Source organism: Rhinopithecus roxellana, chromosome 1 (assembly GCF_007565055.1).
Source record: "Rhinopithecus roxellana isolate Shanxi Qingling chromosome 1, ASM756505v1, whole genome shotgun sequence".
Lineage (NCBI taxonomy): Eukaryota > Metazoa > Chordata > Mammalia > Primates > Cercopithecidae > Rhinopithecus > Rhinopithecus roxellana.
The window spans coordinates 201,457,961-201,473,631 of record NC_044549.1 but is presented as its reverse complement, the minus strand read 5'-3'; the positions used below and the strand labels follow the sequence as shown (position 1 = coordinate 201,473,631).

Genomic DNA, 15,671 nt, shown 5'->3' with positions numbered 1-15,671 from the left:
GCCTAGGATCAAGGTTTATTTTGAAACTAATTCCAGTTCTGCCTTGAAGCTAAGGTTGGAAATGACCAGCTCAACCTCTCCATTCCTGTTTAAGGAGGGTCCTCATTCACATCCAGGGATGCTGGATTGAAAAAAAAAAAAAAGAATAAATGATTCAATGATTAGTTATTATCTCATTAAGCATTTTCAGCAATTGGGAGAGAGTTGTTACAATCCCACAACTTCACTGAGCCCACTTCTGACCATGTAGCTGGAGAGAAAATGCACATTCTTGCTATTGATCCAGTGTTTTTCAAAGTTTTGTGCTGGCTGTGAAAGACTCAGCTGGTTCTTCTTTTTTTTTCTCTCTCTTTTTTATTGTTCAGTTTGCTCTTTGTAGCCTGAGTCTGATGGCATTACAGGTAAGAAATCAGACAGCTGAGTTACGATGCTGGCAAGGGCAGTAACAAGTAACTTACCAGGAACATGGGCATTCTTGCCAACAGCTTTGTTAAATTACATAATGGGAAAGATGGTAGCTAGCCACAAGACCCAGTGGGCCACCATCCACAATGCTGCATGGAATTGCTATAGCTGTTTCCATCAGAACCATCAAATGGCCCATCCCATTGAGGCTAAAAGCTCCAGAGTACCAAGAAGCATCTCTGAAATAGAGCTCTCTTCACCCTAGTGTCTCCTACACAACAGGTGCTCAATCATGCAAACTCACAGCACACTGCATGCTGAGGTAAGCCTATAGCTCTATAGTATTTATCAGGGGCATACCATGCCCAAGACTAAGGGTTGAGCACAGACCACAGCCAGGTGCTCTTCCTATATTTCAGTTCTAATATCTTCACTGTAGTCCTAAAGATAGGGGGTAGGAAACAGGATCAGGTAAGCTAACACCTTGCTAGTATTAGGGAAAGCCAGATTCAAGCCCCAGTCAGTCACCCCAGTCAGTCAAACTCGAGAACCTCAAGCTTCACATCAACTCACATTTCCTCTCAAGGTTCATGACACCCTAGGAGCTCATAATTTCATGAAGAACAAAGAAACATGTAAAAGGAAAGCCCAAGCCAAGCACAGTGGCTCACACCTGTAGTCCCAACACTTTGGGAGGCCAAGGAAGGAGGATTACATGAAGGCAGGAGTTTGCGAACAGCCTGGGAAACATAGGAAGACCCTGTTTCCACCAAATATATATATATATATATATATATATTTTATTATTATTATTATTATTATTTATTTCTTTAAAAAATACAAAAAATAGCGAGGCGCAGTGGTTCACGCCTATATTCCCAACACTTTAGGAGGCCGAGGCAGGTGGATCACGAGGTCAGGAGATCGAGACCATCCTGGCTAACACGGTGAAACCCCATCTCCACTAAAAATACAAAAAATTAGCCAGGTGTGGTGACTGGCGCCTATAGTCCCAGCTACTCAGAAGACTGAGGCAGGAGAATGGCATGAACCCAGGAGGTGGAGCTTGCTAAAAATACAGAGACACAGGGTCTCCAGTGCTGTCCAGGCTGCTCCCAAACTTCTGGCTCAAATAGTCTTCTCGTCTCGGCCTCCTATAGTGCTGGGATTACAGGCATGGGACACTGCGCCCAGAAAAAAAAAAAAATTTTTTTTTTTTTTTTTTTTTGAGACGGAGTCTCAGTCTGTCACCTAGGCTGGAGTGCAGTGGCGTGATCTGAGTTCACTGCCACCTCCGCCTCCTGGGTTCAAGCGATTTTCTGCCTCAGCCTCCTGAGTAGCTGAGATTACAGGTGACTGCCATCACGCCCGACTGATTTTTGTATTTCTTTTTTTTTTTTAGTAGAGATGGGGTTTCACCATGTTGGCCAGGCTGATCTGAAACTCCGGATGTCAGGTAGTCCGCCCATCTTAGCCTCCCAAAGTGCTGGGATTACAGGCGTGAGCCACCATGCCCAGCCAAGCATCATGATTTTTATTGAGCTTTCCATCTCTTTACAAAATCAGTACTATTAATTCAGAGACATTCTCACGATGAGAAAACCTGTTTTCGTCGACCTTTTACAAGTGGGTAGACAACAAAGCCCACTGGTTAGTAAGTAAACATAAAGTGCTAATTTTAGCTAAAAAAAAAAAAAATGTGCTGCCCACACTAATCTCAAGTTCAGCTTTTTCCTTCTTACATAGTTAGCAAAAAAAAAAAAGCCCAGGATGACAGGAATTAATTTTTTCAAACAATATGAAAACAGATGGAGTGGCTGGAGACACACAAGGAGGCAGGGAGAGGCTGCTCTGAGCCCTAGTACATCCAGCCCTCTTTCTGGCCCCATTCAATGGGTTACACAGGGCACCACTTGGCCAGGGCTTTCCCAGGCCTCGAGGAACACAACTTAGAGAGAAGACACAATCAGGAAGACCTATTTAGTCTGGCCACTGCACTCCAGCCTGGGCGACAGAGCAAGACTCCACCTCAAAAAAACAAAAACAAATGTTATCTCCACTGTTGGAGGGTCATAGAGTGGATCCCTCATGGCTTGCTGCTATCCTTGTAATAGTGAGTAAATTCTCATGAAATCTTTTTTTTTTTTTTTTTTTTGAGGCGCATACCACCACACCTGGCTAATTTTCTGTATTTTTAGTAGAGACAGGGGTCTCACCATGTTGGCCAGGCTGGTCTCAAATGCCTGACTTCAGGTGATCCGCCGGCCTTGGCCTCACAAAGCGCTGGGATTACAGGCGTGAGACACCACGCCCAGCCTCTCATGAAATCTTGTTGTTTATTTTATTTATTTATTTATTTACTTATTTTTTTGAGACGGAGTCTCGCCATGTCACCCAGGCTGGAGTGCAGTGGCGCGATCTTGGCTCACTGCAAGCTCCGCCTCCCGGGTTTATGCCATTCTCCTGCCTCAGCCTCCCGAGTAGCTGGGACTACAGGTGCCTGCCACCTTGCCCGGCTAGTTTTTTTGTATTTTTTAGTAGAGACAGGGTTTCACCGTGTTAGCCAGGATGGTCTCTATATCCTGACCTCGTGATCCGCCCGTCTCGGCCTCCCAAAGTGCTGGGATTACAGGCTTGAGCCACCGTGCCTGGCCTATTTATTTATTTTTGAGATGGCATCTCACTCTTGTTGCCCAGGCTGGAGTGCAATGGCACGATCTCAGCTCACTGTAACCCGTCTCCCAGGTTCAAGCGATTCTCCTGCCTCAGCCTCCCGAGTAGCTGGGATTACAGGCGCCCACCACTATGCCCAGCTAATTTTTTTTTTTTTTTTGAGATGGAGTCTCGCTCTGTTGCCCAGGCTGGAGTGCAGTGGTGCAATCTCGGCTCACTGCAACCTCTGTTTCCCGGGTTCAAGCTGTTCTCCTGCCTCAGCCTCCCAAGTAGCTGGGACTACAGGCGCACACTGCCACACCTGGATAATTTTTTGTATTTTAGTAGAGACGGGGTTTCACCTAGTTGCCCAGGCTGGTCTCAAACTCCTGAGCTCAGGCAATCCGCCCACCTTGGCCTCCCAAAGTGCTGGGATTCATCACACCCAGTCGATATTGTTTAAATTGTGTGGCACCTCCCCAACTCTCTCTCTGGATCCTGATTTTTGCCATGTGACATGCCTATTCCCGCTTCACCTTCTACCCCTGAGTAAAAGCTCCCTGAGTCCTCCCCAGAAGCCAAGCAGGTGCCAGCAGCATGCCTCCTATACACGCTGCAGAAATGTGAGCCAATTAAACCTCTTTTCTTATAAATTACCCAGTCTCAGGTATTTTTTCATACCAATGCAAGAATAGCCTAATACAGATTCAATCCACTTCCACCAGTGTTTACTGAGGTCTACTATGTGTGAAATGCTGGCCAGGTGCTAGGCATGATAAAAGAGCACAACAGGCCCTGGCTGCAGGGAGCTTCCAATCTAGTGACACAATGATTAATTCAGAATAGACTAACCATGAGAACTAACAGGTATGGTACTGAGGAAGGTTGGAGAAAGACTGCATTTTGTCAACATCTTCATGAAGGAGATGGTATAAAATACGAGCCTAGAAAACTAGGATTTTAGAAGCTAGGCACGGTGGCTCACGCCTGTAATCCCACCACTTTGGGAGGCCGAGGTGGGTGGATCACTTGAGGTCAACAGTTCAAGACCAGCCTGGCCAACATGGTGACATTTTTAGTCTCAACTAAAAATGAGAAAGAATTAGCTGAGCTTGGTGGCTGGTGCCTGTAATCCCAGCTACTATGGAGACTGAGGCAGGAGAACTGGTTCAACCCAGAAGGGCGCAAGTTGCATTGAGCAGAGATCGCACCACTGCACTCCAGCCTGGGCGACAGAGACTCCAACTCAAAAAAAAAAAAAAAATAGGATTTTAATAAGCAGGGAGAACGCAGAGGAGGGCACTGGGAGGAAGCATGGCAAATATACACAAAGGCCAGGGCAAGAGTTGGCACAGATTATAAGCACCATGCAAGAGGAAGGCTATAGGAAAGGACTTGGGAAAACCACCCAAAGAAACGTGCAAGAACTACATAGTGGGGAGAGACTTTCACAGCCCTCAGAGCTGCCCATCCCAATAAAGAAGAGCATGAGGTTGCAAGCACAGTTGCAGTCTTACCTTTTCTGAATGAGTCCAGGCTGAACATTTCTGGCCAGGAGGGAAAGCTGGAATCCTGAGAACAAGGAGGGCCAAGAGGCAATAGTTAATATTCCTGGTCCAGCAACCCACAAAGAAGACTTCAGTAACATGGAGAGCACTGTCCAGAAATTGAAAAAAAAGAAACTCTTCACTAATGAGCACCAACTGCTGCTCCCCAGTCTTGAGGACTGGAAGGCCGGCTCCACTCTAGACTAATTGCCTTTGCTTCTGAAAACTCCCCACATCCTGTAAACAGAGGGGGATGCATTTCATCACAAGAGACATGTAGTTCTACGTAGTTCATCATAATACTTGCAGGTTTCCTTCCCAGTTCATCATAATACTTGCAGGTTTCCTTCCCAGTTCATCATAATACTTGCAGGTTTCCTTCCTAGTTCATCATAAGACTTGCAAGTTTCCTTGGGACTTCCAGGAATAAACTAAATTCTACATGGACCCCTTCTGTCACATGGCATCAGGAAATAGGACTGATGACTGCCTTATGGGCAAATGGCTTACTGGGCTTTCATAAAACCCAGTCAAGCCCCTAAAAATAAGATTTGACTGACAGTATCAAAGAATAACTGCATAGTGATTCAGAATAAAAAGCTTTTCCTAACAGAGTCTCTATGAAATAACAAATATTAAGTTAAAGCACAACTATTAGCAAAAAGTTTTGGTGCATTTTGCTTATTAGCATACTTAACTGAGGACTATACTGAGAGATGACAAGAAAAAAAGCAACACCTCCGGTTTAACAATTTTGTTTTTAAAAATACTCAAACTCGGCCGGGCGCGGTGGCTCAAGCCTGTAATCCCAGCACTTTGGGAGGCCGAGACGGGTGGATCACGAGGTCAGGAGATCGAGACCATCCTGGCTAACACGGTGAAACCCCGTCTCTACTAAAAATACAAAAAAACTAGCCGGGCGAAGTGGCGGGCGCCTGTAGTCCCAGCTACTCGGGAGGCTGAGGCAGGAGAATGGCGTAAACCCGGGAGGCGGAGCTTGCAGTGAGCTGAGATCCGGCCACTGCACTCCAGCCCCGGGGACAGAGTGAGACTCTGCCTCAAAAAAAAAAAAAAAAAAAAAAAAAAATACTCAAACTCGGCCGGGCGCGGTGGCTCAAGCCTGTAATCCCAGCACTTTGGGAGGCCGAGACGGGTGGATCACGAGGTCAGGAGATCGAGACCATCCTGGCGAACACGGTGAAATCCCGTCTGTACTAAAAAAAATACAAAAAACTAGCCGGGCGACCTGGCGGGCGTCTGTAATCCCAGCTACTCGGGAGGCTGGGGCAGGAGAATGGCGTAAACCCGGGAGGCGGAGCTGGCAGTGAGCTGAGATCCGGCCACTGCACTCCAGCCTGGGCAACAGAGCGAGACTCCGTCTCAAAAAAAAAAAAAAAAAATACTCAAACTCAGGTTTATAGATGTTTTTATAATCCATTACTCCTGGATTAGTGCAGTAACCTTAAGTGAACTTTGTTTAAAAACATCTACACAGTGTTTAGCAAATCAGAATCATGTCCAACATTGCTTGGAGTCTATTGAGGCCAATACTCCTGCTCCTGACTGCTATTCCCTCTCATTCTCAAATTGTGGGGAGGTGGGGAGTGGAGGGCTGACCTGGGGCAGAATCTTTCGGGTCCACAGAAGGTCTGCCCTGATGGCCTCCGCTCCCCCAGGGATGCTGGAAATTTCAGCCCATAGGACATGGTAGAGAGAAAACTTCAATACAATATCAATGATGATAAAATTTACTTTAGGAAGTTACGTTCTATATACCTTCTATCCAAATGAAAATAAAAAGTGTGTAATTTGACATTCTAATTTAAAAGAAAACCGGAATATTATAAAATCTAAAACATTTTAAGTGATTATTACTTAAAAAACAATACTCCCTGACCAACGTGGTAAAACTCCGTCTCTACTAAAAAAATAATAGCCAGGCATGGTGGCAGGCGCCTGTAGTCTCAGCTACTCGGGAGACTGGGGCAGGAGAATCGCTTGAACCCGGGAGGCAGAGGCTGCAGTGAGCCAAGATCGCACCATTGCACTGCAGCCTGGGCAATGAGAGTGAGACTCTGTCTCAAAAAAAAAAAAAAAAAACTCGGCTGGGTGCAGTGGCTCATGCCTATAATCCCAGCACTTCGGGCACTTCGGGAGGCCAAGATGAGCAGATCACCCTGAGGTCAGAAGTTCGAGACCAGTCTGGCCAACACGAGGAAACCTCATCTCCAATAAAAATACAAAAATTAGCCAGCTGTGGTGGTGCACGCCTGTAATCCCAGCTACTCGGGGGCTGACGCAGGAGAATCACTTGAACCCGGGAAGCGGAGGTTGCAGTGAGCCAAGATCGTGCCAATGCATTCCAGCCTGGGCAACAGAGCGAGACTCCATCTCAAAAAAAATAAAAATAAGGCCGGGCGCGGTGGCTCAAGCCTGTAATCCCAGCACTTTGGGAGGCCGAGACGGGCGGATCACGAGGTCGGGAGATCCAGACCACCCTGGCGAACACGGTGAAACCCCATCTCTACTAAAAAAATACAAAAAACTAGCCGGGCGAGGTGGCGGGCGCCTGTAGTCCCAAGCTACTCGGGAGGCTGAGGCAGGAGAATGGCGTAAACCCGGGAGGCGGAGCTTGCAGTGAGCCGAGATCGCGCCACTGCACTCCAGCACTCCAGCCTGGGCGACAGAGCGAGACTCCGTCTCAAAAAAAAAAAAAATAAATAAATAAATAAATAAATAAATAAAAAATAAAAATAAAAAATAAAAAAGAGGCTGGGCGCGGTGGCTCACACCTGTAATTTCAGCACTTTGGGAGGCCGAGGCAGGCAGATCACGAGATCAGGAGATCGAGACCATTATCACTAACACAGTGAAACCCCGCCTGTACTAAAAATACAAAAAATTAGCCGGGCGTGGTGGCGGCGCCTGTAGTCCCAGCTACTCGGGAGGCTGAGGCAGGAGAATGGTGTGAAACCAGGACTCGGAGCTTGCAGTGAGCAGAGATCGCGCCACTGCACTCCAGCCTGAGCGACAGGGCGAGACTCCGTCTCAAAAAATAAATAAATAAATAAATAAATAAAATAAAATAAAATAAAATAAAATAAAATAAAATAAAATAAAAAAGAAACAATACTCTATTGCTAAGAAATGGTAAAGTGGCTAGGCACCATGGTTCACATCTGTAATCTCAGCACTTTGGAAGGCTGAGATGAGAGGAGCACTTGACACCAGGAGTTCAAGACCAGCCTGGGAAACACAGTGAGACCCCATTTCTAAAAAAAATTTTCAAAATTAGCCAGGTGTGGTGGTACATGCTTGTAGTCTCAACTACTCAAGAGGCTGAGGCAGGAGGATCACTTCACCCAGGATTTTGAGGTTTATAGTGAGCTGTGATCACGCCACTGCACTCTAGTCTGGGTGACAAAGCAAGACCCTGTCTCTCTTAAAAAAAAACAAAAAGCAAGCCGAGTGCAGTGGCTCATGCCTGTAATCCCAGCACTTTGGTAGGCCGAGGCGGGCAGATCCCCTGAGGTCAGGAGTTTGAGACCAGCCTGACCAACATGGAGAAACCCCGTCTCTACTAAAAATACAAAATTAGCTGGACGTGGTGGTACATGCCTGTAATCCCAGCTACTCGGGAGGCTGAGGCAGGAGAATCGCTTGAACCCAAGAGACAGAGGTTGCAGTGAGATGAGATCGCGCCATTGCACTCCAGCCTGGGCAACAAGAGCGAAACTCTGTCTCAAAAGAAAAAAAAAAGCAGCAAAATTTAATGGCTAGGTGTGGTGGATCATGCCTGTAATCCCAGCACTTTGGGGCACCCAGGTGAAGGATCGCTTGAGGCCAGGAGTTCAAGACCAGCCTAGGCAACACAGTGAGACTGTCTCTTAAAAAAAAATTTGTAAGTTAATTTGCTTGCAAATAGACTCTTGATTTTGCTTTTTTTTTTTTTTTTTTTTGGGGGGACGGAGTCTCGCTCTGTCACCAGGCTGGTGTGCAGTGGCATAATATCAGCTCACTGCAACCTCCACCTCCCAGGCTCAAGCTATTCTTCTGCTTCAGCCTCCTAAGTGGCTGGGACTACAGGCGCACGGCTAATTTTTTTTGTATTTTTAGCAGAGAGGGGCTCTCACCATGTTGGCCAGGATGGTCTCGAACTCTTGCCTTCATGATCCGCCTGCCTCGGCCTCCCAAAGTGCTGGGATTACAGGCGTGAGTCACCGTGGCCGGCCAGTTTTGCTTTTTTAAAAGTCCCTAATCCTCTAGCCCAAATATTGTCAATTTAGGCTCATGTACCACTCTTTTTTCCTGTACTAATCTAAAAAATGATACTATGAGAATCAAGATAGGATCTTTTAGAGATAATTTACAGAGCTCTAGAACATTTCATACAGATCCAAGAGAAAGCTGTCTTCCTTGTAATGCAGTCAGTAATGGGTTTTTTGTTTTGTTTTGTTTTGTTTTGAGACACAGTCTTGCTTCTATCGCCCAGGCTGGAGTGCAATGGCATGATCTCCGCTCACTATAACTCCCGCCTCCCAGGTTCAAGTGATAGTCCTGTCTCAGTCTCCCAAGTAGCTGGGATTACAGGCGCCCGCAACCACGCCTGGCTAATTTTTGTATTTTTGGTAGAGACAGTGTCTTGCCATGTTGGCCAGGCTGGACTTCAACTCCTGACCTTGTGATCCGCCCACCTCAGCCTCCCAAAGTGCTGGGATTACAGGCCTGAGCCACTGTGCCCGACCATAATGCAGTAATGTTAAAAACCTTTGTAGTGGGCCAGGCTTGGTGGCTCATGCCCGTAATCCCATCACTTTGGGAGGCTGAGGCAGACAGATTGCCTGAGGTCAGGAGTTCGAGACCATTCTGGCCAAGATGCTGAAATCCTGCCTCTACTAAAAATACAAAAAAAAATTGGCCAGGCGAGCCTGAGTGCAGTGGCTCACGCCTGTAATCCCAGCACTTTGGGAGGCCGGGACAGGCGGATCACGAAGTCAGGAGTTCGAGACCAGCATGGTCAACATGGTAAAACCCCGTCTCCACTAAAAATACTCAAAATTAGCCGGGCGTAGTGGTGCATGCCTATAGTCCCAGCTACTCAGGAGGCTGAGGCAGAAGAATTGCTTGAACCCAGGAGGCGGAGGTTGCAGTGAGCCAAGATTGCGCTACTGTACTCCAGCCTGGGTGACAGAGTGAGACTCCGTCTGAGGGAGAAAAAAAAAAAAAATTGGCCAGGCGTGGTGGCTCATGCCTGTAATCCCAGCACTTTTGGAGGCCGAGGCAGGTGGATCACGAGGTCAGGAGTTTGAGATCAGCCTGACCAAAATGGTGAAACCCCGTCTCAGTCAGGTGCGGTGGCTCACGCCTGTAATCCCAGCACTTTGGCCGAGGTAGGGAGCTTGCCTGTAATCCCAGCACTTTGGCCGAGGTAGGGAGCTTGCCTGAGGTCAGGAGTTCGAGACCACTCTGGCCAAGATGGTGAAATCCCGTCTCTACTAAAACTATAAAAAAAATTGGCCGGGCGCGGTGGCTCAAGCCTGTAATCCCAGCACTTTGGGAGGCCGAGACGGGTGGATCACGAGGTCAGGAGATCAAGACCATCCTGGCTAACATGGTGAAACCCCGTCTCTACTAAAAATACAAAAAACTAGCCGGGCGACCTGGCGGGCGCCTGTAGTCCCAGCTACTCGGGAGGCTGAGGCAGGAGAATGGCGTGAACCCGGGAGGCGGAGCTTGCAGTGAGCTGAGATCCGGCCACTGCACTCCAGCCTGGGCGACAGAGCGAGACTCCGTCTGAAAAAAAAAAAAAAAAAAAAAAAAATTGGCCAGGCGTGTCTGAGCGCGGTGGCTCACGCCTGTAATCCCAGCACTTTGGGAGTCTGAGGCGGGTGGATCATGAGGTCAGGAGTTTGAGATCAGCCTGATCAAAATGGTGAAACCCCATCTCAGCTGGGCGCAGTGGCTCACGCCTGTAATCCCAGCACTTTGGGAGGCCAAGGCGGGTGGATCACAAGATCAGGAGATCGAGACCATCCTGGCTAACATGGTGAAACACCATCTCTACTAAAAATACAAAAAAAAAAAATATTAGCCAGACGTGGTGGCGGGCGCCTGTAGTCCCAGCTACTCGGGAGGCTGAGGCAGGAGAATGGCATGAACCCAGGAGGTGGAGCTTGTAGTGAGCTGAGATTGCACCACTGCACTCCAGCCTGGGTGACAGAGCGAGATTCCATCTCAAAAAAAAAAAAAAAAAAAAAAACCTGTCTCTACTAAAAATACAAAAATAAGCCAGGCATGGTGGTGCATGCCTGTAATCCCAGCTACTCAGGAGGCTGAGGCAGGAGAATCTCTTGAACCCAGGAGGCGGAGGTTGCAGTGAGCCAAGATCGCACCATTGTACTCCAACCTGGGTAACAGAATGAGACTCCATCTCAGAAAAAAAAAACACAAAAAAGGTAGCCGGGTTTGGTGGCGTGAGGCTGAGACAGGAGAATTGCTTGAACCAAGGAGGTAGAGGTTGCAGTAAGCTGAGATTGCACCACTGCACTCCAGCCTGGGCGACAGAGCAAGACTCTGTCTCAAAAACAAAAAACCTTTGAAGTTCAATGTCTCTCTTAAGTAATTTACAGATAAGTAAAATGCTATTATACCAAGATTTCCTGTATAATGAAATACAATTAACCCCAGGTAGAGACACTAGGGGATGGTTCCAGGACAGAGACTCCACAAAGACTAATTAAAAATGATACCCTTCTGGCTGGGCACGGTGGCTCACACTGGTGATCCCAGCACTTTGGGAGGCTGAGGTGGGCTGATCACCTGAAGTCAGGGGTTCGAGACTAGCCTGGCCAACATGGTGAAACCCCGTCTCTACTAAAAACACAAAAAAATCAGTTGGGCATGGTGACAGGTGCCTGTAATCTCAGCAACTTGGGAGGCTGAGACAGGAGAATGGCTTGAAGGTGGGAGGAGGAGGTTGTAGCGAGCCAAGATCGTGCTACTGCACTCCAGCCTGGGGGACAAAGCGAAACTCTGTCTCAAAAACAAAATAAAATAAATGATATCCTTCTTCCAAAATAGTCAGAAATAGGTTTAACACATGCCTCTTTACAGTATGGCCAAGCATGAGATCCACTACTGCTCTGTGCATGGCTAAATCAACTTACCTTATAAAAGCAATGACAGTCTCAGATTTTGTAGGCTTTTGAACTGGAGCTGAATTCTCTCCTTGCTATTCCTCATCACGAGGCTGGGCCTCCTCCTGGGAAGTACAACGCTGGGTCAATACAGTGGGGGCCCCACAGGGAATGAAAGTTGCTCTGACCATTAAAATTCATTTACTAGCTCTAACAAGGACAAATTTTGTTAGTGGCATGAGGGGCACATACTGGACAAAATGGCCTTACAAATCAGGACTTGCCATGACCCATTCTAGGCCCATTAAATTGTGAGCTGTCCTACACCAGCACCTGTAGAAGTGCTGAAGTCTTCCGACATCATCTAAGAAGATGTCAAGGTAAAGAAAGCCTTGTAAGCCTGAGAAGCATTTTCTGCAAGCCCAGAGCAAAACCTACTTCCGTTTTGAGTTCTAATCCCATAACAGTTATGATAATCTAACACAAAGAAGCTATAACACTCTTCAAGATTGGGAAAATAACAATAACTCAAAGTTTAACAGCATTTTTACAGTTCACAACATACTTCCATAGACTTTATCCCATTTAATCCAGGCAACTATCCAGTGAGGTAGGAATTATCTTTCCAGAGAAGAAAACTGAAGCACGGGTTACACAACCTGCCCAAGACCCCACAGCTGCCTCAGGGCAGATGGAAATCAGCATTGAAGCATGCTGACTCCAAAACCTTCCTTGCTTATATACTAAGCTACTTTTCTTATTTCCAGGATATCATGCTGTTGCCTAAATGTACTATGGTTCATTCCTTGAGACATATTATACTGTTATCTTCAAAGGCTGAAAGGGGCAAGAAAGGTCCAACAGCTAATAAAACTTGCATGTGGTTTTTGTTTTGTTTTGTTTTGTTTTGTTTTGAGACGGAGCTTAGCTCTTGTTGCCCAGGCTGGAGTGCAATGGCGCGACCTTGGCTCACTGCAACTTCTGCCTCCTGGGTTCAAGCAATTCTTTTGCCTCAGCCTCCCAAGTAGCTAGGGTTAAAGGTGCACGCCACCATGACCGGCTAATTTTTGTATTTTTAGTAGAGACGATGTCTAGCCATGTTGGCCTGGCTGGTCTCAAACTTCTGACCTCAGGTGATCCACCTGCCTTGGCCTCCCAAAGTGCTGGGATTACAGGCATGAGACACCGCTCCTGGCCCTAATAGAACTTTGTATCACAGCTACATAAATGAAAACACTTGAAAAGCAACTATCTTTTAGGGATGAAGAGCCAACACAGGTAGAAAACGCAGCAAAGGATGTCGTTTCTGCACATCACCTTAAATCTCTAAGATTTAAGTGTAAATTACAAGATGTAGTCAAGACCCACAATGACAGTGGAGTTACCGCCTTGCAAGAAACTTCAAGGGAAATCACCAGACAACGTCTCATTTCACTCTGGCCAGCAAGCTGCAACCAAAACCAGGCTGGAAGTGGTCTTCTGCAGTCTACCTGCTAATGTATGGCAAACCCTCATGGAGTGGGGTTGTAAAGTGAAACAGCCTCTGCCTTGAAAAATCACAATTCAAGTGACCAATGTTGCTACACAACGACTAGATAGATATGCCATACCCCTGGCTTGGGGGTTCTGAGGACCCCTGGGACTCCAGTTCACTGCAAACAAAGGACCCAACATGCATTTGGTCTTCCCCTGCTAAATGGGGCAAGTTACCACCAGCAAACAAAGAATACCTCACCCCTTGGCCTCCCCCAGTGACAAAGTCGGTGCAAAAGGGGGCAAACTAGGGGGGCCAGAAGGCACGGGGCCTCCCTCTGGACGAACGGTCCGGGCAGCACCGGGAAGGAGAAGAAGTAGACAAAGGTCTTGGGGCACTCAGGAGGCTTCCTCCAGGCCCTGCCTGGAGAAACGGAGCATCCCCTGAGGCGAAGGCGTCGTTGCGCCAATGAAGCGGCCTCTCCCGCGGCCTCCGCGGAGCCCCTGGCTGCGAGGCCCGCCCCGGCGGACCGGTCTGGCCCCCGCCCCCGCCCGGGCTCCATGGCAACGGCAGGCCGAGGCCTGGCTGCCCACGGATCGGCCGGGCCGGCTTCCCGGGCAGGCCTAGGATGCCAGGCCTGCTCCTCGGGCCCGCCGGCGTCTCGGCCCCACTCTCCGCCAGGCCGGCGGTCGGACCGGGCCCCCTCCTCGCGACGACCACCCCCGGCCGCGGCAGGATCCTCAAGAGGGCACGAAAGGGGAGAATAAAAAGCCCAATTCACCTGTTGTTACAGATGTGAAACAAGCCTCGGTGCACCGCGCATGAGCCGCGGCTCCCCCAACCACGGCCGGACTACAACTCCCAGCAGCGGCGGCGCGGCCCCTTCCGGGTCCCGTGGCGGAAGTCCCGCCGCCGTTCCGACGCTCCCCTCCCGGCGTCACGGCACCCGCCTGCCTGCCGCGCGCGGCACCGCTCCTCCGCGGGCGTCGAGCCTGGCGCCACTTGCGGCTCGTCGTGGCCGCTCGAGGCACCCGGCACCCGGGATGCCCCGGTACCCGGCCCAATGGGGCGCGGCGGCGGTGCAGGCGGGACTTCCGGCGGAGTCGCGAAGGGGACGGGCTGGCGCCGGCTGCTCTGTGGTGGCAGAGCGAACGGTTCGGGGTGGCGGGGTCGGGCGTCAAGCTGCCACCTTCCTCGGCGACTTAGCTGCTTGCAGTGTGAGAGCCGGGAGGGTCTTCGTGCCCTCTGCGCGCCAGCCGCGCCTCCTGGTGCGAATAAACAACCCGGGTCATGGCTGAGCCGTGAACGGTTTCCACCTCGGGCTCCGGGATTCCACCCGCCTTCCCAGCCACAGCTCGTAGCCACGCCTCTTCTCTTCCCCGTCTTCCCTCTAATCTGTTTTTTTAGGGAGGTGACCTTTTTTGTCTTGTTCCCCAGGTTGCTGGGAAGATGAAATCAACGTGTTGGTTCGTTGATTTCGTAAACTGTACAACGTTAGGCAAAGGACAAGGTGGCACTTGTTGGTCGCGAGGAGAGTGCCAGTCACAGTTTTTGGAAATCTGGAGGTCCCGCCCGGCCACATCACCTCTTAGGAATGAGAAAGGGGATTGTCCCAATTATACGCTGCAGTCCTCTAGATAAGGTTCAAGTATAGGTTCAGTGGAATTCAACTTCAAAAGGAAACAACGCAGTGGCGCTGGGTCAGGATTTTATCAAGTATGGTTTTAAGATGTGGCCTTTGGGCCGGGCGCAGTGCCTCACGCCTGTAATCCCAACATTTTGGGAGGCCAAGATGGGTGGATCACCTGAGGTCAGGAGTTCAAAACCAAGCTAGCCAACATCGTGAAACCCCGTCTCAACTAAAAATGCAAAAAAATTAGCTGGGCGGGGCAGCGGGCGCATATAATCCCAGCTACTTCGGGAGGCTGAGGCAGGAGAATCACTTGAACCCGGGAGGCAGAGGTTGCAGTGAGCAGAGATTGTGCCATTGAATCCCAGCCTGGGCGACAAAAGTGAAACTTTAAAAAAAAAGAAAAAGGATGTGGCCTTTGAGGCTGTATGAAGAATTAGTGCCATATCCCGTCACTTTTGTGTGCAAACAATTCAACATAACATTTCTTTCTCTTTAGATTGTCTAGAAGACTGGGGGTGTCTGGGTAGAACGTCATTTATTCATTAAAATAATCAGTGCATCTGAACAGGGCATGGTGCTGTGTTGTGTGGGGAATGGAGAGATCCCTGCACGGACATCTGAGTGCTCTGTGTATCAGTTGCTAAGCTGGTGTGGAGGATACAAAGGCCCTGCCTCAAGGGACTTGGAGCCTAGAAGAGAAGATGACAACATTGTGTGAAGGAAATGGAAAGTGGTAAATGCTGGAAAGGAGGTATCAGGTGCTCCAAGAGTGCAGAGCAAGGAGTGGTTACTCCTGAATGGCAAAATGAAAGAAGCGTGAACAA

General features: G+C 48.7%; 1 protein-coding gene across 4 annotated transcripts in view; it reads right to left on the bottom strand.

Moving 5' to 3' along the window:
* DHX30 (DExH-box helicase 30) overlaps window positions 1–14,303 on the bottom strand; it is a 52,570-nt gene extending 38,267 nt beyond the window's left edge. Inside the window, exons 1-3 of one of the 4 annotated variants that reach the window (XM_030936529.1) lie at window positions 13,996–14,303; window positions 11,771–11,865; window positions 4,575–4,629 (exon numbers count right to left, since the gene is read on the bottom strand). Coding sequence is in view for 2 of the 4 variants with exons in the window: in XM_030936519.1 (XP_030792379.1) it covers window positions 4,575–4,602 (28 nt within the window). In the remaining 2 variants the exon portion in view is untranslated. Of the gene's footprint in view, window positions 1–4,574; window positions 4,644–11,770; window positions 11,866–13,995 lie in introns of those variants that run through there. The other 3 variants (XM_030936519.1, XM_030936526.1, XM_030936511.1) reach the window with 3 other exon arrangements.
* Window positions 14,304–15,671: the final 1,368 nt, after the last annotated feature.